The 22,912-nt window shown below is 45.7% G+C and overlaps 1 protein-coding gene across 1 annotated transcript in view; it reads right to left on the bottom strand.

The window, feature by feature from the left end:
* Positions 1-3,702: 3,702 nt before the first annotated feature.
* The window catches only part of SEC31B (SEC31 homolog B, COPII coat complex component), a 30,684-nt gene continuing 11,474 nt past the window's right edge, over positions 3,703-22,912 (bottom strand). Inside the window, exons 6-26 of the mRNA XM_006925880.3 lie at positions 21,885-22,028; positions 21,411-21,553; positions 20,459-20,558; positions 20,168-20,329; positions 19,507-19,641; positions 16,650-16,880; positions 14,667-14,741; positions 14,325-14,423; positions 13,871-13,970; positions 13,166-13,344; positions 12,773-12,899; positions 12,263-12,408; positions 11,396-11,569; positions 10,736-10,897; positions 7,357-7,537; positions 6,631-6,945; positions 6,313-6,371; positions 5,879-6,025; positions 5,477-5,587; positions 4,934-5,005; positions 3,703-4,797 (exon numbers count right to left, since the gene is read on the bottom strand). Of these exons, the coding sequence (XP_006925942.1) occupies positions 4,618-4,797; positions 4,934-5,005; positions 5,477-5,587; positions 5,879-6,025; positions 6,313-6,371; positions 6,631-6,945; positions 7,357-7,537; positions 10,736-10,897; positions 11,396-11,569; positions 12,263-12,408; positions 12,773-12,899; positions 13,166-13,344; positions 13,871-13,970; positions 14,325-14,423; positions 14,667-14,741; positions 16,650-16,880; positions 19,507-19,641; positions 20,168-20,329; positions 20,459-20,558; positions 21,411-21,553; positions 21,885-22,028 (3,042 nt within the window). The 3' untranslated portion in view covers positions 3,703-4,617. The remainder of the gene's footprint in view (positions 4,798-4,933; positions 5,006-5,476; positions 5,588-5,878; positions 6,026-6,312; positions 6,372-6,630; positions 6,946-7,356; positions 7,538-10,735; positions 10,898-11,395; positions 11,570-12,262; positions 12,409-12,772; positions 12,900-13,165; positions 13,345-13,870; positions 13,971-14,324; positions 14,424-14,666; positions 14,742-16,649; positions 16,881-19,506; positions 19,642-20,167; positions 20,330-20,458; positions 20,559-21,410; positions 21,554-21,884; positions 22,029-22,912) is intronic.

The following is a 22,912-nucleotide window of genomic DNA, read 5'->3' as shown; positions in this document are numbered from 1 at the left end:
CTAAAGAGAAACGGAGAAAACTGATCCAGGAAAAAAGCATGTTTTGGGGGCTAGTTCCTAGAGGCAGGTGTTGAAGATGGGGGAAGTGGGAACCCTTGAGTGCTTGCTGCCTTGCTGAAAACCAAGGGTGCTACTCATCTTTGTCCCACATCTCTAATGGACTTTACCAGTGGGGCGATGACCTTCCTAGACAATCATCCAACGTGCTTCACATACCCACAGTGTCTAGGAACTATGTAAGATCAGATTACCAGTCATTTCCTACCCTGTAAAGTAACCTTCTCCCTCTCCTAACCTATTTCCTCCTAGCAATCAATTTTACCTCTTCTCTTTCCACAAGGGATCCTAGCTCCTCTGAGCCACGATTGAACTCAATAAAGCCAATTTTCCATTCATTTCTTGGTTTGTACCTCTAAAGGCAGGCCATAAGGAAAGAGGAGCTGGGACCCTTCCTGTTCACTAACCTGGTTCTCAGATAGGCAGAATTTAGGAGCCTGGATACGTTCCTTCAATTAGTAAAGTTTCTGCAATGAAACTTGCTAATAGGAGGTTCAGCACCTTGAATCTTTAATGTATTGCAGTCACTGTGATATGTACCTTTTTCCATATCACAGGAGAAGGCAGGTAGGAAATAGAACCTCTAGACCCCTCCCTTCCCTCTTACCTTGCCAGAATACCATCCTCCCTAGAGCCTGACTTCCCTGATGGCCTTAGTTATCCTGGCCTTGCTGAGGCTAATCTGCCAAGGATTAGTAAACCATCCATATAAATCTTCCACTAATACATTCACTCAATAGCTTAGAGCTTGCTGTTTGTGGTGCTTGAGTCTCCTGGTTCTCTTAGAGAGATGCAGTACAGCAGGGACTTGCTTTTGAAAGAGGGCTCTGGGAGGGGAGAGCAAATTCCTGAATGATGTTCTGCAGCCCAGGGAACTTCCCAGCCATTTCCCTTCCCCTAGGCCTGTCTTGGGTCTGCTCTTCAGGAGCACAATTAGTCAGATGCTAGACAACCTCATCCCACCTCTCCCAGAGCAGGAGAGAACACAGAGGAGGTGTGGCACCAAGGAGGTAACAAGGGCTGAGGCTCTAGGGGCCAGCCCGTGAGAGTGGAAGGGCTCGTATATTCCAAATTGATACAGTGACCAGATCAGACTCCAAAGCCCTGGCCTCATTCCTATACCTCTTCTGGTCCTACTAATACTTACGGAGAGAGGTTCCCCTTCCTTCCTTACAGGGGACTTACTTCCCTTCAGGGTCTGTGGAGAGCAGATTGTAAAATGACAAGGTCCTTGCAATCTGCAAGGCAACCAAGGGTTACCTCGCCACTGCAAACTCCTTCTGAGAACAAGATAGTACAAATGTAGCCACAGGAAAATAAATAAGCTGAAGGTCATGAGAAAATGAGGCCCCGGAGAAGTAGAAGAAACAGTGTTGCTATGCTTTAGAGAAACTGCTTATGCCAGCCGCAATTGTATGTGCTTATATAAAAGCAGCTTGCAAAAATAAAACTGCGCCATTGCTCCTCCATCAGTGGGCAGTGGACCTCCTGATCCCAGCTTTCTGTCTTCTTTCTTTTCTCAATCTCCCACCATTCCCACTCAGGTTGATTTTTCAGGGCCGCACTGGACGTGGCAGGATTTACCACTTGCTGGACGCGGCAAGAGTCTCCTAGTGGTTCATTTCCAGCTCTATCGGTAAAAGGCCTTTGCTTCTTCCCCCAGCTTTGATCTGAGCTTCTTGAGTCTCCCAACTTGCCCTTCTTCCCTCATGAAGCTACAGCATATACCAACCTGGCTGCCCTGCTTGGCAGAATTATTTGATGGTGTACAGTAAGAAAACCTGGCAAGGCAGCTAGAAAATATAAAAGTACAGTGTTGTAAAGGAAAGTTGCATTCTCCAGGAGGTCTCTCAGCATAAAAGGAGAACTACTGTGCTTCATATTTGGTAACTCCAGATTAGTACTCAAAACATGTCACGCTGCCAGAAAGTTCCTTCGCAGGTTATTTTGTATTCCCAACTGGATATATCGATAGCAGATTCATTTAAATTCTATAAAGAAAACATTACTGAGCTACCTTATATCTGTATTGCTTCCTCCCACCCTGCTCCTTGCATTATCCATCCATTCATTTGTTCATTCAAACACTGGAGTGGACATAGAGTGGTGAACAATACGCTTCTCTCCCTGGATTCACGAAGTTTTAGGTTCTCTCTCAGACTCAGTCACTGGGGCTGTGCAAATGTGGACAATTCCAGAACAGCTGCTTGGGAAGACACTTCAGGTTAGCTAGTCAAACCTTTTTTGTTTTACAGATTTAAACTGATGCTGAGAAAGATGTCTGGCTTCCACCAGCTTGTAAGTTACCATGGGGTACGTACTGGAACCCAGGCCTCTTCTCGCCTCTTGTGTGCTCTTTAAGGAGCCCATCTGTCTCAACCAGAGGACAGAAGCAGAGGGAGGACCTGAGAAGTGACAAGGATACTGGTTGGGGGGAGGGATTGCAAAACACTGTCTCCTTCCTGTCCCTGGCCCGTAAGCCTACACACAGGCAGGGCTTTCTTTTCTTGAAAAGAATCTCAGCCTCAACTGGCCTTAGCAGCAGGTTAGGGCAAAGACAGAGACAGGGTCGTGCTCAGCGCTGGTGGTGCTGGTGCTGGTGGGAGGGGAGGGCAGGCCAGGGCACTCGCCTATTGTGGGTCTGGATTGGATGCTTCCACTCATTCATTTCCTTTTAATTAACCCACATTCCTGGAGGAGAAATATTTATGTTGGCTCCCATAGAGGCAATCTGCAGACTGGAAAGAAGGGGGAAGAAAGCCTGCCTTAGCAAAACAATATCTCTAAAGAGCTCAAGAAGAGAAAATAAGAGAACAAAATGCCATTAAAATAGCCTTCTACCCCCATTGGAGTCAATGAAAACTTCATTTCACATGCTAATCCCCCACTCCGCCCCCTTCTCTTCTCATAACACCTTTTCCGAAGTGTTTGGGAAAAGTGTTCGCAGTCAGTACACAGCTCCCTGCAGCTCAGACTTCTCCTTGTGTTAGTTCAGGGCCCCAAGTGGGGCTCTCACTCCAGCAGCGGCTTTTTTCTCCCCCCCTTTAATTTAAACAAAGACTTCGGAGTTCATCAACCTCCCACTGAAATTCACAGCTGCTGAACAAACTAATCCCCTCTCCCAGCCTTTCTTTCCTTCAATGGGCTCTTGGCTTCAAAGACACTTTGGGAAAGGACTTTGCTGGGGCTCACACTGCTTCATCAATAGAAGTTAGTGCAAGTATTATCTGAAGAGCAAGTGGCTTTATAAACAAATACTGCCTAACAATCCCTTCCTCCCAAACACACACATCTAGCCCGCAGACATGATGGGATCTACAACAGGATTAGAGATAGTACCCCCTGGCTTCACAGCCAGCCCCTTTGTGCAGCTGAGCTCAGTCCTGAAGTGGTGTGGGGAAAACCCTGGAGCTGACTGTCAGGCACGGATGGATAGAGAAAAACACACACACACACACACACACACACACAGCAGAGTGGCCACAAATGCTGCAAGGAGTCTATTTCATTGACAATCTCCTTTCTTCAACTCTCTTGACTCCCCATCTGTCTCCAAGCCTCTCCCTTGCTTTATTAAGGTGCAAGAAACAAGAACAAAGAGAGAAAGAGGGGTAAATACAAAAATAAGACCCAGGAGACAATTCCTGCGAGATAACTGAAGAAACCAAATCAAAGCAGCTTTATTGCACATTAAATACATCAGTGCCTCAAATGTAGCACCCAACCATGAAAGTGCAGCCAGAGAACGTGGCCCTGAGACATGTGGGGGCTGAAGGGAAGAAGGGCCTCCAACCCTTGAGCAGTGCTGGAAGAGTTTTTCACTAATGTGGCTCCTATTCTGAAACTGGGCTTATACGCACAGAATGAAAGGTCTAGGGCCTTGGTCAAGTCAGAGGCCATAGGCTCCCAGCAAAGGTAGTGCACCCCTCCCACCTTCCACCTAACCTTGCCCACCCTTACTAATGCTGGCAGATGAGAAGTTCCTTTTGAAAGGGGCCAAAGTTCCTTCTCTTGGTCTGCTCAGCACTCACCCCTCATGTCCATGACTTGTTCAAAGGATGAACAGTCAACTCTACCCCAGCCTTTGGGGCTCAGAGAAATATGGACCTGGAAATATGAAAGCAGAGGCAAGGAGAGGGTAAGGTCAGGCTCATTACCCACAGAAGGGGAAAAACGAAAGACCCACAAGATGGGTAGAACAGAGGTAGACTTGGAAGTAATGATCCTGCTCCCCCTGTCAGAAGCCACTTAAATAGAATATCCTTGAAGGGGAGGAAATACACCCTGCCCCAGGTCTTGTCGGAGTACAGTCTTAGAGAAAGTGCAGAACTGGCTCTATGTCGGCCTCGAAGGCTGGGCAGGCCTTGGGCAGATCCTAGAAGGCCAGGCACACAGGGGTAGAAAGCAGGCACTCTGCTAGTTTGGAGCCAAGACTACAGCATCATATACCTGGCAGCTAGAAAGAGGGTTGAGAAAAACAATCTCTTGTGAAATTCCTGTTCCTCAGGGACGAGTTAAGTAACAGTAGAAGTGACCTCCCTGTAAGAGAGGCCGCCTGGCTTACACGTGCAGCTTCTGAGCAATGGTGAGGACAGCCTTCAGGACAGGCATGAAGCTGGAGACCTCACTGAAGCGGCTGCAGCCCACCACCTGGGCGTGCACTGCGAGGCCCTGCTCAAAGTTTCCTGCATCCACACATCGGGCCACCTCGTGAAGCCCAGCCAGGACATGAGGCGAGAGCTGCGGAGGGATTGGCCCTTAGGTTAGTAAGCCCAACCCAGCTCCAGTCCCAAGGGGAGGGCCCCCCCGGGCTCCCTTTGGCCATGGGTGTTGGTGAAAGAGCAGGAGGCAGAGGAGCACTACGAAATGTACTTACTGTCCCCTCGCAGATCTTCTCATATAAACTTTCGAGACGTTTCGCTGCCTCATCCAGCTTCCGTTTTGTCTTCTGCAAGGAGGAGAATGGATTCTAACTCCAGCTCTTAAGTCTAACACTACATAGGACTATAAAGAATCATAGCAAATTAGAGCTAGAATGACTTAATGCTGCTTCTTTCATTTCACAGAGGAGGAAATGGAGCCCTGAAGAGGATAAGGGACTTGCTCAGGCTGACACAGCCAGTGAATAAATGGCAGGTTTCCTTACTCCTGGTTTCACCCTCCTCCCAGTATTCTCTGCAGCCTTTTCAAGAGTTAAGTCTCAATGCTGCTGGGTCCTACTACCAAGGTGCTAGGCTTCAGACCAGATAAGTTCCTCCCCCTCCCCACCCCTGCATGGACATGAAATAAGCATAAGATACAGACAGCACGTCCAGGGACAGTGAAAAAAGAGTCACACAAGGAACTGATCTATAGCTAAGGGGTCCTGGAACTAGCTATGGGGTGTGAGGCAGGCATCATGGGGAAGGTTCAGACATACTAAGTCGGTGGCAGACTGGGAGCAGCGTTGTAGAAGCACCTCAAAACTGGTCTTCAAGGGCTGATGCTCTGGGGGCAGCTCCTTCCTGTCCATCTTCTCTGGTGGCCGTTGCTGAGGAAGGAGAAGGGAGATAGGATAGACACACAAACCATCCTTCTCATAGTTTCCCTAAGGACTAATCCTCAGTGATTCAGGATCACATTGCTTCCACTAGAGCATAGCAGAGCTGGGGAGGGGATGCCTTCTGCAACAAAGACACCAGGCATCTGCTCCTCCTCATTCCCCAGCTCAGAGTCTGCCTCCACCTTGAGGAATGAGGCCCATCTACCATGCTCCTGGATTTTCTATACCCAAGAAGGGCTAAAGGCTTCCAAGGGAAGGGGAACACACTGTTCTTGTCACCTGCAGGCCGCGTTCTCCTGGCGCTCCAGGGGGAGCATGACCCACACTAGGGACATGGGGCTGTGAGGAAAGAACCCCTCGTGGCTCAGAAGTGAGGCTCATAATTGGAGCGGTAATTGGTGCTGGGGACGTAAATGTCGCTGGCAACTAAAGAGAGAGAAAGAGAGGCATATGAGTCTAAGCCGAGAGATTCCCTAGGCCCTGATTTGAGAGAGAGGCAGAAATTATGAGTGAATAGGAGAGAGAATAGTGAGTGGGGAACCAGAAAGTGGGAAAACTGGTGTATGTATGTAAGAAGGAAAGAAGAGGGGGCTGAGGGGAGAAGAATGAGTGGGAAAAGGAAAGAGTAGGTGCCTAAGGATGGGAAGGACTGGGCTGAATTCTGTAAGGAAGTAGGATGTGGGTATGAAGGGTGGGTGGGGAGGTGCACTGACCTTTCTCCTCTGGAGGTTTGCCCTGGGAGCTGGAACACTTTTCAAGGAATCTTGAGTTCCTGTAAAGTACAAGGATAGAGGTATTTAGGGACAAGGTCAGGTACAATTGGAAATTTTTAGTCTAAGGCCATTGAAATTATTTTAGTTGGGAGTCTACCACACCTCCCTCTGCAGACCAGCTATACTTTCAGTTGGCATTCTCCAGCCCAAGGGGCCTCACTTCATTGGCTTGACGAAGAGACTCCCAAGTTGGTAGTGGGGAGGGGAGGAGAGGAAGGCAATGACCCAGAAGAGAGAAGCCATGGAAGGAAGACTGACCTGGATGAGGAGTTAGGATGTCAGTGATGGAGAAGGCACTAGAGCATGGAGCACCTGGTCCTCCTGGAGGGTGTGCTGCAGGGAAGCTGACAGGAGGGGCTAGGGGCTGGGAGCTCATAGGGCCGAGACCTGGTGGTCTCACAGGAGGCAAAGGGAGCAGTCGAGCAGACTCAGGCAGGGAGGCAGAGCTAGGCTGCATGATGTTTGATGGTGCCATGAGAGGAGGGTGACCAGGAGGAGGCCATGTTCCAAGGAATCCCACAGGGTTAGGGGCTTGTACCCTTTGCCCTCTTAACAGCTGTGGCTGAGATAAAGCTGAAGTGGAACAAAAGCAGGTCATTTACCATCAAATTTCAATTTGGGAGAGACTCTGAGCATATGAGGGAGGAATAAGGCAGCAATAATAATTTATAATAATAATAATAATAATAATAATAATAAAAATACATGTGTATGGAGATATACCATTTACAAAGTACTTTTAACTATACTCATTTGACCCTCAAAACAATCCTATAGGGTTGAAATGACCAACATAACAACTATTCTTACTTTTCAAAAGAAACAGTAACTAAGTGTATTGCCTACAGGTACAAAGCCAGTAAGTGATAGAATTGGGAATTCTGACTTAACTCATTTCATAGAAACACTGCCTCTCAAATCCATACTGGCCATATCAATTGTTTTCCTCTGTGTTCTGCCCGGACAGATCACTCGCTCACTCACCAGGCCTTTCCCCAGGGCCCAGAGGCAAAGGCTGGGTTATCTGGGGCTCAAGTACCCTGTAGTCATTTATATTCTGTATTCTGGAACCTTGATAAGGGCTGGGATGGGAAAGTTTGGTCAAGGGCATCACTAGTGATGACTGAGATGTGAAAATTCTTGACCTTGGAGATGGAGTTGGAATCTGTGAAGAGAAAAGAAGCGTTAGTACTTGGAAAAGGCGAGAAAAGGTAAGTAATTGAAAATGGAAAAATAATAGGAAAAAACTGAAACAAAAATTTCTTCCCAAAAAAATCGACAAAATTGACAAATCTCTATAACAACTGACAAAGATAAAGAGAGAAGACATAAGCTTCAAGATTAAAGATGAAACGGGGACTATAATAACAGATTCTGTAGCCATTAAAAAGATAATAAAGGAATATTACAAAAAAACTTTACATATATAAATTTGACAATTTAGAAAAAATGGACCGATTCCTCTAGAATCACAAACTACTGAAACTCAGCCAAAATTAAATAGATGACTTAAATCGTTCTGTAATTATTAAAAGAATTAAATTTGTAATTAAAAAGCTCCCCCAAAAATAAATCCCTAGGCCTAGATAGTTTCACTGGAGAATTTTACCAAATATCAAAGAATTAACACAAAGTTTATACAATCTCTTCCAGAAAATAGAAGAGACATTTCCTAACTCATTTTATGGGTCAGTACTTCTCTGATACCAACACCAGACAAAGACAGCACAAAATAAAACTACAGACCAATATTTCTTATAAACTTAGACTCAAAAATCCTCAGCAAAATTTTAGCAAATGAAATCCAACAATGTATATTAAAAAATAATATACCACAGCCAAGTAGGATGTATTCCCAGTCACTCAAGACTAGTTCAATATATTTAAAAATCAATGTAATCCACTATAACAGGCTAAAGAATAAAAAACATTATATAAAATGATGCATTAAATAAAAAAATCTGACAAAATTCAATACTGATTTATGATTCAGTATACCAAGAATAGAGGAAAACTTCCTCAGACTCATAAAGAATATATACAAAAAACCTACAGCTAACATCATACATAGTGGTAAAGGTTGAATATTTTCCTTTTAAGATTAGAAACAAGGCAAGGATGTTCACTCTCACTATTCTTATTTTAGAACTACAATTAGGCAAGAGAAAGAAATTAAAGGCACACAGATTGAGGGATTGAGAGGAATAAAGCTGTCTTTATTTGCAGACAATATGGCTGTCTACATTGAAGATCCCAAGGAATCCACAAAAAAAAACAAAACAAACAAACAAAAAACCATTAGATTTTAATTGCTCAGGTGAAAATTAAATACTTAGGTTTAATTGAACAAAACATATCAGGATCTGTATGACGAAAATTATAAAATGCTGGAGACAGCATTGAAGAGATATACCATGTTCATGGATGAGAAGACTCAACAATTCTCCTTACGTTATTCTCTAGTTTTAATGAAATTCCTGTCAAAATTTTAGCAAGTTTCTTTGTAAACATAGACAATGTTATTCTAAAATTTATGCGGAAAGGGCAAGGTCCTAGAACACCCAAAGTAATTTTGAAAAAGAAAAATAAAGTGGAGGGATTACTTTTCCTCACGTCAAGACATTATATAAGGTAGTAATCAAGACAGAGGGGTACTGGCAGAGGGACAGACACATAGGTCAAAGGAACAGAATCAAGAACTGAGAAATAAATCCATACAAATATGCCCAATTAATTTTTTACAAAGGAGCAAAATAAATTCAATGGAAGTGGGACAGCCTTTTCAATAAATGATTCGGGACATCCATTGGTAAAAAAATGAAGCTTGACCTAAACTTCATACCTTATACAAAAATTAACTCGACGTGGAACATGAACTTAAATGTAAAACAAAAAATTATAAAACTTCTAGAAAGAACTGAGGAGAATTTTTGAGGGACCTTGGACTAGGCAAAGAGTTCTTAAATTTGACACAAAAAGCAAGATTCACAGAGAAAAACTATAAATTGGACCCTATAAGTCAAAAAATTTTGCGTTGTGAAGGACCCTGTTAAAAAGATGAAAAGACAAATTCTTACATAGTTACACACACACACACACACAAACACACAGACACAGTATATGTAAAACTGGTGAAATATGAAATCTGACTCTGGATTGTACTAATGTCAATTTCTTGGGTTTGATATTGCACTGTGGTTGTGTGGGATGTTGGCATGGGGTGGGGTGGGGTTGAGATTCATGAGACTTCCCAGTACATTCCTTTGTGACTTCTTATGACTCTAATTATTTCAAAATAGAAAAGACAGAGAAGGAAAGGAGAAGGGAGAGAAGAAAGAAACTTAGGGTTGGAATTGAAGGTGGCACAGGATGAATCAATCATCAGAACTCCTGCTTGATGCCTCCATTTACAATCTCACTGATTTTGTTCCCCAGCCCCTCCTGGTATCATAAGTTAACAACAACAGCACTCTACCACCCAAGCACTGTGGCCAGGAACCTAGGGACCAGTTTCCTTACTCACACATTCCTCTAAACCATCATCGATTTCTGTCAATTCTACCTACTAAATACCTCAAATCCAACCCCACTCTCCAGCTTTAGGTTATTTCATGTCCTCATCATCTCTCACTATAGCCTCCTAACTGTCTCCAACCTTGTCCTTCCTAAACACATAGCTAGTCATTCCCCTGCATAAGACCATTTAATGGCTCCTGACTGCTATCAAGTATATCAAGTATAAGCTCTTTAGCTCAGAATGCCAGGTTCTTCTTGTTACTCCAGCTTCATCTAAGCCCATTCCACTACCACAAATACCTGTTTTGCAGCCCCATTAAAATGTTAGTAGTTCTTCAAATGGGCTTTGCTCACTCTCCCTTCAATGCTTTTTTACATGCTGTTCCCACTGCTTGAAATAGCGTTCGTCTACCCATTCTTTTGTCTAAATAATTTTTACTCTTCAAGACAGATCAAACATATTCATTCCAAAATATTACCTAAACTTCCCCACTCCCCAGAGTAAATTGTTTTCTTTTATGTAATTCTGTAGACCTTATCGTACTTCAATCGTGGCATTTATGAATTTTATTGTTGTTATTTTTTACACATCTATCTTTCTACAAGACTATGAGCTAATTAAGGGCAAGGATCATGGTCTGTGAATTTTTCTGTTCTAAGAGTCGAGTAGTTGTTCAATAAACAGTTACTGGAAAAATAACTGAATCTATGCTTTATGAAGTTAGGAATTTTCATCATTTTTGTTCACTAATATATTCCAAGTGCCTAGAACCATGCCTGGCACTTGACAGACACTTGATGAGTATTTTGAGAGAATGAACAAATCAATAAACAAACAAGGTCTTACCTGCTGAGAAGGCTGGAATCCCAATCTGAAAGATGATGTCTCTTTAGAGTGGGGGGTAGCTCCCACAAGGACTCGAGGAAAGGGGAAAGGAGGAGACTGTTGGCCCAAGACACCAGCGCCCTGGGCATGAAAAAGCCTATCTCTCAGCTGCTGAACTGGTGGCTATAAAAGTTATAATAATGAAGAGCCATGTTAAAATTAAAACAAGCAAACATCCTCTCTTACGAGCCTAGCTCCATATAGCATTCAAACTTCAGATGACTCTCTACACTCTAGCCACCTTAGATAACTCAAAGATCGCTAATCTCTGCCAAGCTTCCCTCATTGCTGTTCTTTCTGCCTAGATTGCCCTACATCTGCTGATAAGCTACTTCTTTTTGGAGATCAGCTCAATAATTTTAACCACTTAGAAGCCTTCCTTGACCTCTGCAGGCAAAACCAGTTCTTTCCCTGGAGTCCCACAGTGCTCAGTATAAGCTTCTGTTATGGCACTATAAGTTATCTGATTTCTCCCCAAAAGATTGTGAGCTTCCTGAGGGACTAGATCTTATTTACCCTGGGAGCTTCAGCATTTGACATAGTGCCTGGAACATGCGAGCAATCAGCCAGTGTTAGATGATCTAATGAAATGGTTTGCTCTCTCCACATGGCTCCACTTACCTGAGCACAGTCACTGGGTAGGTAGCTCATGGCAGTGGCCAGGCTGCCCTGGGCTGCCAGGAGGTTGGCATACTGAGTGACTCTGTAGGTTGTGGCAGGGCCTGGGCTCACGCCATCAGGACCCCGCAGTAGCTCCAAGCTCCTATTGAGGACCATCACCTTCTCCATCAAGTCCTAGAGGAACAAGGATGGAGGCAGGCAACCCTCTTCAAAGTATATTCTGCTCTTTAAGCCCAGGCAGCTCACCCAGGGACTTCCTACTATGGGTAAGAGGGTACCTGGCTATAGACAGGTGAAGATAGCAGGAGATGATATATGAGACATGACAGTTAAAGGGTCACTTGGCCTCACCTCCCGAGCTGTTAGCATTGGGCTCCACTGGTGCCATATGGGTCTTAGATTCTTCTATATCTCTGCCTCTTTTTTGCTTTCTTTACCCTTTCTGCTAGTACATCAGCAATTTCGGACTCAATTATACTTTGTGTGACTTTGTCTCCTGATGAGTCTGTGACTCTCACCTTCTCTGGTCACCTGCAGAGTGTCTGGTACAATTTAGATCCACAGAGCTTTTCATAGCAGCTAATCAAAGGCCCAGGCTCACAATTAGTCAAATATAAAATAAATGCGTATAACCAAATCTGAAGTGGGAAAACACTATGAAGGTTAATACTTAAGCAGCTGCTGCTCAGTGTCCCCTGACTCATCCTTGGGAGAAGGTCCCAAACATTAGGGCCCTTCTCTCCTCCCTCATATCCTGACTCTGGCCTGGGTACCCAGAAGACTTGCCTCTGATGTCCCTGCACAACCCTGCCACCAGCCTCTCCTAAGGCCCCGGTATAGAGAGACCAGTGCCCTGCAGAGGAGTACCTGGAGAGCCATGGGAGATGAAGCCTGGTGGCATTTTGCCCAGCACTCCACCAGCCGCTCCACACTCCTTGAGCACACATAACAGAGTCTGGCTTCAGAGGTGAGTGCCCCGCCGCCCTCCTGCTCCATGCGAGCACCCAGCATGTCTGCAGAGAGACAGAAATTTCTTTAATGGCAGTTTCCCTTTGCTCCTCCTCCTTTTCCTGTTTGGAAATAGGTGGAGGACCATGAGCTATGGGACAAGTAGCCACAGTGGCTTTGGACAACACAGGCTAATCCTGCTCTACAGTGAAGGGGAAAGCTCTTGCTTCAAGATGTGACAAGGAAAAGTAAAACAGGTCAACGAATGAAAGTAGGGGCATGCACTGTAGTGCTTGCTTCCCAGCTGAACCAGACCTTGGCCCTGACAACATGGCCTGACCTCCCAGAGCTCGGGCTGCTCTTCTGCCTCCTCCCTCAGTGTGTCCACTGGAGTCACACCACTCCATCCTGACGCCTAGGGCCACCTACCACAGAGCTCAGGGAATTTCTCTGGCCCTGAGTATGTCAGGAGCAAGGCCAGTGCCTCTCTCCAGTTCTGCAGACTACAGGCACACACCATATCCTTCCAATTCTTCCGCACAACACAGGCTAGCAGCTGTAATGGGCAGAAAGGGAAGGAGGCCATCAACCACCCATCCAGCACAGACAGCAGGAGTCTCACTCAGGAATGTGCTAGAAAAGCCACTCATGAGCAGGCTTCCCATCAGACCATTGACTAGGGGCTCGGGGTGAGGTCGGGATGGTTAGAGTGAGAAGGGAGAGACTGGCAGATCCTCTAAACACCAGTGCCAAGTTGCAGGCATCCACCTGACAAGGTCCAAGTAATCCCCTCTTCTCCTGTCCTGCATGGTGGGCAATTACCGAGGAGATTCTGGTTTTCTTCTTGGCCAAGTAGCACTCTTGTGTTTGCTTCAGCAGGTCTGCGCCCCCTGCATGGGCCAGGATGATAGCATCAGCAAAGCGCTCTTCCTTCAGACACAGCTCCACAGCAGGGCCCAGTTCGCCAAGCAGGAGAGCCTGGCTCAGGAGTCCATCCATGTCTGTGGGCAGAGGCATCACCTCCATGTTAGCCTGCCCTCAGACCCTAACTTCCTGTCCCCTGCAGGGCCCACACAGCACACCTCTTATATCTCTTTATCACTCAGCCTCCATTGCCCCTGAACAAAACTCCCAAGTTCATTTCTCAACAACAAAATATAGTGGGGGTATCTTGGGGTGCCCGGGTCTAGTGGCAACTCTCTAAGGAGAGGACTCAAGATGAAGCAGAGACTCGTATGGCAGTATCACAGGTGTGACATGTGATTGCTCAGCAAGAACAAGGTCACAGTCCCTTAAGCAAGAAGACAGAAGGATAGAAAAAAATATCTTGGTTGAAGGCCAAAATAGCAAAGACTCATCTAAGAAAATTTACAGCCAGAGAGAGCTCTAACCCATAACAGAACTACCCAGCATTTATGATGGTGGGAGGGAGGTGGGAGGCAAGGCGCAAGAAGGAAATGACGTCGAATCTGAAAACTGTGAGCCCACCTACTTCCAGAGGATTTCTCTCCCTCAGGGTCAGGGTACCTTCTGTGATGGGGATCTCCCATGGAGTCATGTCCTGAGGGACCAGCTCATCAAAGAAGGTTGAGGAAGCAGAAGCTTCCTCTGTGATATATTTGGAAGCCTGTACAAGGAAGGACAGAGGTGGCTACTTAGAAAATGAAGCCCAAAGACAAAGAACTGACTTAGTAGTTCTCTCTTGGAGCTCTACTATTTTGGCCCTTAATGGGTGAAGCTAAAATAATAACCAGGAAAGGTTTGGGAAGGGCTCTAGTTCATGGTTAAAACACAGCTCTACTCCCAGCCCAAAAGCATATGGACTCTGTGTCCACAGTGGTTCTAAAAGAGGGAGGAGTCTAATGACTTCTACTGAAGCTGAGCATTTCATGAAAGCAAAGCAAAGGGCCAAAAAGGAAGATCCCTTAAAGGCAGGTCTCCTGTGCTACCAAAGGTTGGGCTGGCTGGGCTCCTACCACACCTGGCTGCAGAAGGCCTGTTGTCTGTTACTGTTGAGGTCATCTCCCTTGGGCTGAGGACTCTCACCTAGCTCCAAGTCACTCTTCAACCACGTGGCCACCTATCGGGACAGACCTATGAGTACCACTCTGCCCCGCACAAGGTCCAACAAGGATTATGCTTTCTTCCCACCTCCAAACCCCACCAAACTAGACTATTTTCCTGCGAAAAAGCCCAACTCCAGGAGTTCAAATGTTCATATGTGCATTAGTCAAGCCCAAGAAGAGGTATTCTGAGATGGTTTCCATTGACAGGATTCTCTTCTCTCCATCAAGTACATATTTCTGATGTGAAAGTAGCTTACCTTCTTCTGAAGCTCATCTTTATTGTATCCTAATAGCTTTAGGAATTTCGTCCTGGAGTCTTGTTCTAAGGTCACCTAAGGAACCACAAAACACAGAAGTCTCCATTAAATGAATGTGAATGACCCCCTCCTGCACAAGCTGGACATCTATGCCAGTATACCCTCATATATAGCTCTTTGTACTGCCAGAAGTACCATACTAAAGCCAACACCATTTCTACCTTTTTTCTCCCCAGATTTGATTCCTCCTGGGCTGTGGGCATAGTGTTAACAAAACCTATTCCCCGTTCTACATGAGAATTGGACCTTCCGTTGACTTCCTAGATCTGTTATCCTGGTAACCTGATAAGGGTAAAATGTCACTTATGTTTCTAGACAACATTGCTTGTGATTGGTAAATTGTATTTGGAATGGAATGATGTGAACTGTAAATAACTGATGTGGACACCATGCTCTGGGCTTCCATGATTGCAAGGACTCTTGCAAATGAACAGATCCCTGGCAGGGGTCTAGACATTGGCTCTTATGGGCATGAGGCTTCTAAGTCAGGGCAACTTACACACCTGCCTGATGTACATCTCATCTCCTTGCACCTGAGCTGTCTTCTGGGATCTGAAGAAGAGAACTCTGCACTGCTGCAAGGACTGCCAGAGAAGGGGGACACCTGACGCTGCCCTGCTGACAGGTTGTGCTTCCCGTCGCACTTCCTTCTGAGGAGACTGACGCTAAGTGAGACTACGGTGGTCTTCTGAGTCTAAGTATCTAGTTGAAAAGATGCCTGGTGGAAGGTGCACAGATACAGTAAACACAGTCAGCTTACTCACTTGTGACCCAAGGACTGAGAGGCCAAGCCTTCCTGAAGCCCTACCCTAACTCGGGTCTGCTGGTCTAGGCCATTCATTTATCCTACACTGAACCACAAATTCTGACTACCTTCTTTCTTATAGTCTCTCAGGGTCCCCTCCTTCTTCCATGCTCTTCCCTTGGAAATGTTCCTCCACACTCAGCTTCAGGACCATCATGATGTACAGCTCACGGGTAGCTTTTCAACTGTCCTATGGGCACCACCATGTGAGTAAAGGCTGAACTCCTGATCACTCCATTCTATTCCCACCATTCTTGTGCTATAGGAATAGCTACAGGAGCTATTACCTGTATCCTACTTATAAGAAAAGCATCATTTCTTACTCTTTTCTTCCTACATCTTTTTTATCTTCACTCTATAGTTGATGATCTTTCTCAAATCTTTTTCTTCTTCCCAGATTCCTGGTGTCGACCTTCAGAAAGTTCTACCATGTCTGAAGCACAGACCTCAAGTCCTTATCAGACTCCCTGGGACAAGGTCCTGTCCTTCTTTTTGCATTCTTCTCTACGATCCCAAAGATATGAATGACCCTCTCACTGTCTGTTCAGTCAGTTGTTTCTCTTTCTTCCTTCAGCCCTCTCCTCTCATTTACTCGTTTCCTTTGACAGCTATAGTACTCCTGGGATCATAAGCAACTTGAAATTAAATTAGCACTATAACTGAGGTCCAGAGTAGAGTGGGACTTGAGCCCTGAGTCCTACCACAATGACTTACTTTGGGTTACTTTAAACAAACACAAAGCCTTCTCATGGTGATATACTCTTCCAGCTAATCTTCTTCCCTTCCTTTCCATTCCTCTTTTCCCTTCCCATCACCTTATCTGCCCTTCTGCATGGCACTGTGAAAGGCTTCACCTTGGCTCTGGTAAAGTACCCGGAACATCAGCAATAGTAGAAAAAAAGGTAAATGTCACTTGTACTCAGCTTCTTTAGCTTCAAAGGGCCTCTGATGAAGATTTTGTGTCCAGAGGGTGGGTGATGTGTAGGAAAAATCTAACATGGGCTAGAACCTCTGAAATCTGAGTCACAGTGTGGTTGCACATCTCCTGGAGATGACAGAGGTTGGAGTACCTGGCTTTGGGGAAACATTTCTGAGCTGCAAGCCTTCAGGCTTCCTACCTTCAGGAACTGCCAGAGCATCTTTTCACTTTGCAGTGACGCACACTGGATCTTGTTCTGACAATAATTCAGGAGATTCCCTGATCTCAGGGCCTCTTGCAGCTCAGCTGACTGCATCAGGAATTTGGATTCTGTGATGACTTGACTGATGAAGACTAGGCGGAGGCAAGGCTGTGTTTCCTGATGGGCAGGGGTACTGGGAAGGACAAAAGTAACCAGCTTCCCTCCAAACTGGTGAGGAAAAACAAAAAGAATAAAGGTCATGCCTTCGAGCTAAAAATTCACACCGCGTCAGGATGGCAGGAAAGGCTATATATTGGTTAACTTTAGGAGATCAATAATAAGAGAACTCCCGAGGGTAGAATAAGATCAGAAATTGAGTAGCAAATGTGTTTCCTATACCAAAACCATCTCTGCATTTTTAGCACCATCAGCTTAGAACTTCGGCACATGGTCTTCATTTTCTCATCTGTCCCGGTACCACCCTTCTCCCAGTTACCTGGACCAAACACCTTGACATTATCACAGTCTTTATACCCACTACAGCCAAGCAAAAACAAAATCTTACCTCTTCTTGTTCAATGTCTCTCATGCGGGGTCCTCTGTTCCATTCCCAGTGCTAGCACACCTAGATTGCTGGAATAGGTGGCTAGCCTCTAGGTTTTTTCCTCCTCCAATCCAAGCAGTAGACTACCACCCTGTACCTGTTGCTACTCAGGATCTTGGAATGGTTTCACAAGGGCACAGGAGAGAGCTAAAGCTCTTCTGCCTATTGTGCCCCAAATCCTCCAAAATTGGGGCCAGACCTGCCACTCCAGCACCTCTCTCCCTGCTCATTTATGTGATAGCTTCACACCCTCACCCCCACCCGGGGCCTAGTTCATTCAGTTTATATAAAGCACCTGGCACAAAGGCAGAGCTTAGTAAAGGTTCCCTACTCCAGCAGTTTTCCACCTTGGCTGCACATTAAAACTACCCGAAGAGTTGTCCAGAGTTGCTGGGCTGTACCCCAGACAATAAAATCAGAGTCTCTGGGAGTGGGACCAGGCATCAGAATTTTTAAAGTTCTTCAGGTTATTCCAATTGCAGCCAAGGTTGACAACTCCTGCTTTACTCCCCAGCTATTCACTATTTCTCTTCCTAACACCCACCTCTTTAATAAACTTTCCCAGGCAGAATTCTTCTCTTGACCCCACAGCACAAAATCTACACTACCAATTAGTGCTCAACAAAACCAGCTTATCTTTGAATTGCTAATAGTACTTGATAGTTTGACAAAGTGTTTACATATATTCTTATCAGAGGTTCATGTCACTTTACTAAGAAAAGCTGGGCAGGTACTACCATTGTGTTTCACAGATAGGAACACTGAAGTCCTGAGTGATTTGCCCAACCACTAAGTGACAGAGCAATGATAAGAATTCAAGCCTCCTGACCTCAGAATTCTTTACTTCACTCCTCTTGAATATATTGGTCTTACCTCCTTAACAGAACTGTTGGTTCTGAAAACAAGAACCTCTACTTTTATTCATCTGTTTTTAATTCAAATCTAATATTTAAAGCATTGAGCCAGGTGCTTTAGGGCCTTGCTACTCCTCAAAAAGCAGCCAGGGCACTGCCTGGCAGCTTGTTGAAAAATCAGAATTTTGGGCCCTACCCCAGACTGAATGAAGCCAAATCTCAATTTTAATAAAATTCTCAGGTGATTTGTATGCACATTAAAGTCTGAGAAGCACTTCTTTAGGGATAAAAATGAACAAGATGTGGTCCTAAAGGAGTCTATTACTTAGTAGGGCCTCCAGACATGTATATAAATAACTTCAGTACAGTTAGAATGTATCATGACAGGGTATAAATCTGAAATTACAGAAGTGAGGTTAAGCTTCACGAGACTTAAAGATGGGCCTCATGAAGGGGGTGGTATTTAAATGAGGGACCTTGGAAGGCTGCAGCAGGATTCAATGTCCTGGGAGAGAAGCTAAAGACTGGGATACAGGTGGAGGCAGCAGAGTTGGGGAGTTATTCATGGAACAGAAATGAGTCATATTTAACTGGAGCACAGAGAACACATGAGAATAAAGTGGGAAGAAAAACTAGGAAGGTAAGTGGAGCTCTGTGTACCTTTGGCCTTGAGCCTAATAAGGCAATGAGGATCAAAGGTTTTGAGCAGAGGAATAACAAGATAAAACCATTTTTTCTTTCTTTCTTTCTTTGTACTCCAACCCTTACATAGCTGGACTAACTACCAGTCCAGACACAAAAGGGTTAGTGAGAAATACAGTGGAATTTCAGGCGGTTTTCCATAACCAGGAGGTCTAAAGCAATCAATTCCTTTTAGACAGGATTGGCACAGTGAGCAGGTGAAAGGGTAGAGAGGGAAGCTATAGTAACTCTCTACTTGAGCAGTGAAGTGGGACCTGATCTGAGGCACAGAGAGCGGGAACAAACCTCTTACAGAACACAGCTCCATGTTGGGCACATGGCAGGCTTCACAAACATGCACGTACGCGCACACGCACACACACACACACACACACACACACACACACACAACCATACACATACACACACTACACTTACAGCAAATGAAACACCTGCTGGCCTTCTCATCCATTTGGGGGTTTTTTTCAGGGGAGGTATCAATGATGCTTGGGCTGCTTGTTCGCACCTGTGCAATGGTGGGAGAGGCTGGCCTTATTGGGACCTGATCTGAGGCACAGAGAGCGGGAACAAACCTCTTACAGAACACAGCTCCATGTTGGGCACATGGCAGGCTTCACAAACATGCACGTACGCGCACACGCACACACACACACACACACACACACAACCATACACATACACACACTACACTTACAGCAAATGAAACACCTGCTGGCCTTCTCATCCATTTGGGGGTTTTTTTCAGGGGAGGTATCAATGATGCTTGGGCTGCTTGTTCTGGCACCTGCAATGGTGGGAGAGGCTGGCCTTGGCTGAAGGAAGAAGAGATCTGGGAGCAAAAGGACACCTGTATCATTGGCCTGACGTGGTGGCTTAGCCAGGAACTCTACCTACAAATTCTATTTTGGGAGGAATCCCTGAGATACCCAATCTGGCCCACAAAGGCTGGACTCCCATATTCCAGGAGAATAATAGCGAGGGTGGGATTCCCATGCAGTAGGCTTCCAAAAAGGTCTACAGTGGAGTGTGAAACAAAATGGATCAATAGGAAAGAGGGAAGTAAGACAGTTCATACTTCCAAAATAATGGTCCCAGCATGGAGGTCCAATGTCCCTGAAATACCACAAAGAATATCCAAGAACAAAAATCAAGGTAAAGGCCTCCTTTGCATTGTGGCAGGAACTTACATCCTCCCAGGAAGGTGGGCACTGGAGCAAAGGTGCAGCCCTCCCAAACCCAGGGCCCTGGCTTCCCACTCTTCAAGAGTCCTCACCTCTTCCCAGCCCATATGTCCTCTCTCTCTGTAAATTGAGACAATCCCTTCCCTCCAGCATTCTCCACCAAGCCCTTCAAACCTTGTCAACTTGTCTCATCTGCTGAACTTCGCAGCTCCTACCCATCACAGAGTACAAACTGATCCAGCCATCAAAGGAGGCAGCAGAGAACACTGGAGGGTCCCGAGGACACCACTGCACATCAAAGCACCAGCTGCTCTGTGTGGGTAGCTTATATACCACCTAATATGAGGGAACACACCATTAGGGAACCTCTGTCATAGGTAAGGCGGCCCAGAACACACAGTTGAAGCTGGATTCCCCTACCCTCTCATCTCCCATCCCAGCATGCTCACAGAAGGGCCAGCCTACCTCACTGCTCGCCAGGTCCCAACACAAGACCTGGTTGTCTTTGGCACTACTGAGCAGCAGCTCAGCATCAGCCTGGCTCCACGACACCGACAAGATCCCCCTGAAAAGGAAAGAGAAACCAGCATTTACTGAAGGCCTACTATGAGTAGGGTACCTTATATATCTCAAATAAATCTCATCCCTATAAAATGAACAGCCTGATTTCATTTTACAAATGAGGAAAATGAGGCTATAGAAAATTAAGGAACTTTCAGTGGTCAAGCAGCCAGAACCCAAGTCAAATCCCAGAGCCTGTGCTCTACGCACTGTACCACTCTGCAGCCCATAGGTCACTGCAGGATGGCCTGCTTCTTTGTCCTGATTGTAGAGTAGGGACTATGAATCAGCATGAATCAGGAAAGCATCCATCACAGTAGGTGCTTTTAGCCCAGGAGGGTAGTGAGGAACTAACTCTCAAAAGTCCTCAAAGAGGTATAAAAGCAATATGGCCTTTTAGTTGGAAAGAACAGACTCAGGCTGCTTTTTCTGTTATGAGCCCAAGAGCTACAGCTTCAGAGGCAGGCCTGTGTGCAAGATAGACAGGAGCCAAGGTCCTTTTTTAAAGAAGTCTTGGAGGAGGCAACCTCATCACCCAAAGAAATGAGCATTATCCTCAGATCAGAGCCTGAGGACTCTCCCAGGGGGACTAAACACTGGCTCCAAACTTCTCATGACCCCATCCCCACTCCCACCTCTGGAAGTTAGATGGAATCTTAGGCTCTTCGCCATAACTTCTGAGTCTAAAGAAACTTCTCTTGATTGGGACTAGGACTGGGTGACTGCATGTTCATTGGGATGGCTTTGAAGCCAGGAAGGATGTTTGGTAGCTAAAGTGAGGCATTCATTGTCTCCTACGCAGGTCAGTCATGTTCCCACTCTCCACCAAGGATGTAGATGGGGTTTGAAATGCTACCTGCTGTGACTCTCTAGCACCTTCAGGGGCGAGGAGGCAAAGCGCAAGTCCCACAGCTGAATCACTGGGAGACGATCATCTTCTGAGCATAGCACCAACTGAGTGGCTATGTCAGGGTGCCAGGCCAGTCCTGAGCATTGCATCTGTGAACAAAGCAGACCCCAATGGGTGATGTAACCTGCCTCTTCTAGTTATAAACCTTTTATGTCCACTTGGAATGAGACTACTCTGAGGGCAGGTTTTGTGTCTCTTCTGGGTGACTGGGAATATCACAGCCATGAATAAATAAGGAGCATTAGAGGTCTTCAGGTCAGCTCTGTTTAGCTCACCTAAGCTTTCACTCTCATAGGAAATCTGCAGAACCCACATGTCCAACAGCTGAAAGCAGAACCCTGGCCTGGGCAAGAGCAGCTACAAGGACTAGAATGAGAGAGAAGCCAGGGCCCAGACCTGTATTCTGCCTCCATGACTCACCCTGTTGCTGTGATCACTGACTTTGATGATGGGTTCATTCTTCCTGAGATCCCACACAACTGCCTTACCACTGGGATGAGCAGAAGACAGAATGTGTTGAACTTGCCGGTTCCAAGAGAGTGCCTTGATGTCTTCTGGAGGCTGCTGAGGAAGGATGGGGGGAGAGAGTGGAGGACAACCTGTCACCTCCTTATCCAAGAGACATCTGCCGTTCCACTGCTCACAACCACCCACAGAAAGCCCAAGAGTAGACATGGATGGGGCAACCCAAACCAAGAGTCTCAGTTGAATTTTCCAGAGAGGATCCTTTAGGGAACTGGTGTAGAAGCTGACAATGGCAGGCACACTTGGGTTTTACTCCTATCCCAAGGTGCTCCTGAGAGGATAGAGTCAAGATTTAAAAACAGCCCTTATATCTATGACAAAGAGAGAGGAAAAAAGGAAGGTGAGGGAGGGAGGGATACAAAGACACCCAAGATCCCCAGAGAGAGTGAAGCAGAAAGACAGGCCATTGCTACTTTCAGGGAACAAGGTGCTATCAAATTCATGCTTAACTTACTGCACGATAATATAAGCATAAGACAGAGAAAGTCAGGAAATAAAAAGATAGGCCCAGTTATAGACTGACAGGTATGCTCAGAGACAGAGAGACACAAGACCACCGACTGCATGGGAGAACCAGACAGAGACAAGGCTGATCCTACCCACAAAAAGGACAGAGTAGATCTGGAAGTCGTATCTTGCTCCCTTTCCACTGAGCCCAGAGCCCTACCGAACCCTACTGATAATAAACTGTACCCTCATTCCTTCTCTCGATGTCTTTTACTGCCTCTCTCTCCTTTCATTTTTCTTCCAGAAATCTCTAGGATAGTTAATGACCACAAACCGCCTCACCGCCACACACCCCCCCCTCCTCTCCACTCCTGATATCATCTGGCTAGTAGCTTATTAGTCTGTGGAGCTTTATTGCCCTCCAGTGGTAAAGGCTGAAATCTCCTACGCTCTGGCAGCCTCTGGAATTCAAGACT

This window comes from Pteropus alecto, unplaced genomic scaffold (genome assembly GCF_000325575.1).
Source record: "Pteropus alecto unplaced genomic scaffold, ASM32557v1 scaffold88, whole genome shotgun sequence".
NCBI classification, from domain to species: domain Eukaryota; kingdom Metazoa; phylum Chordata; class Mammalia; order Chiroptera; family Pteropodidae; genus Pteropus; species Pteropus alecto.
The sequence above is the reverse complement of the archived record's forward strand: the minus strand, read 5'-3'. Positions and strand labels throughout refer to the sequence as shown.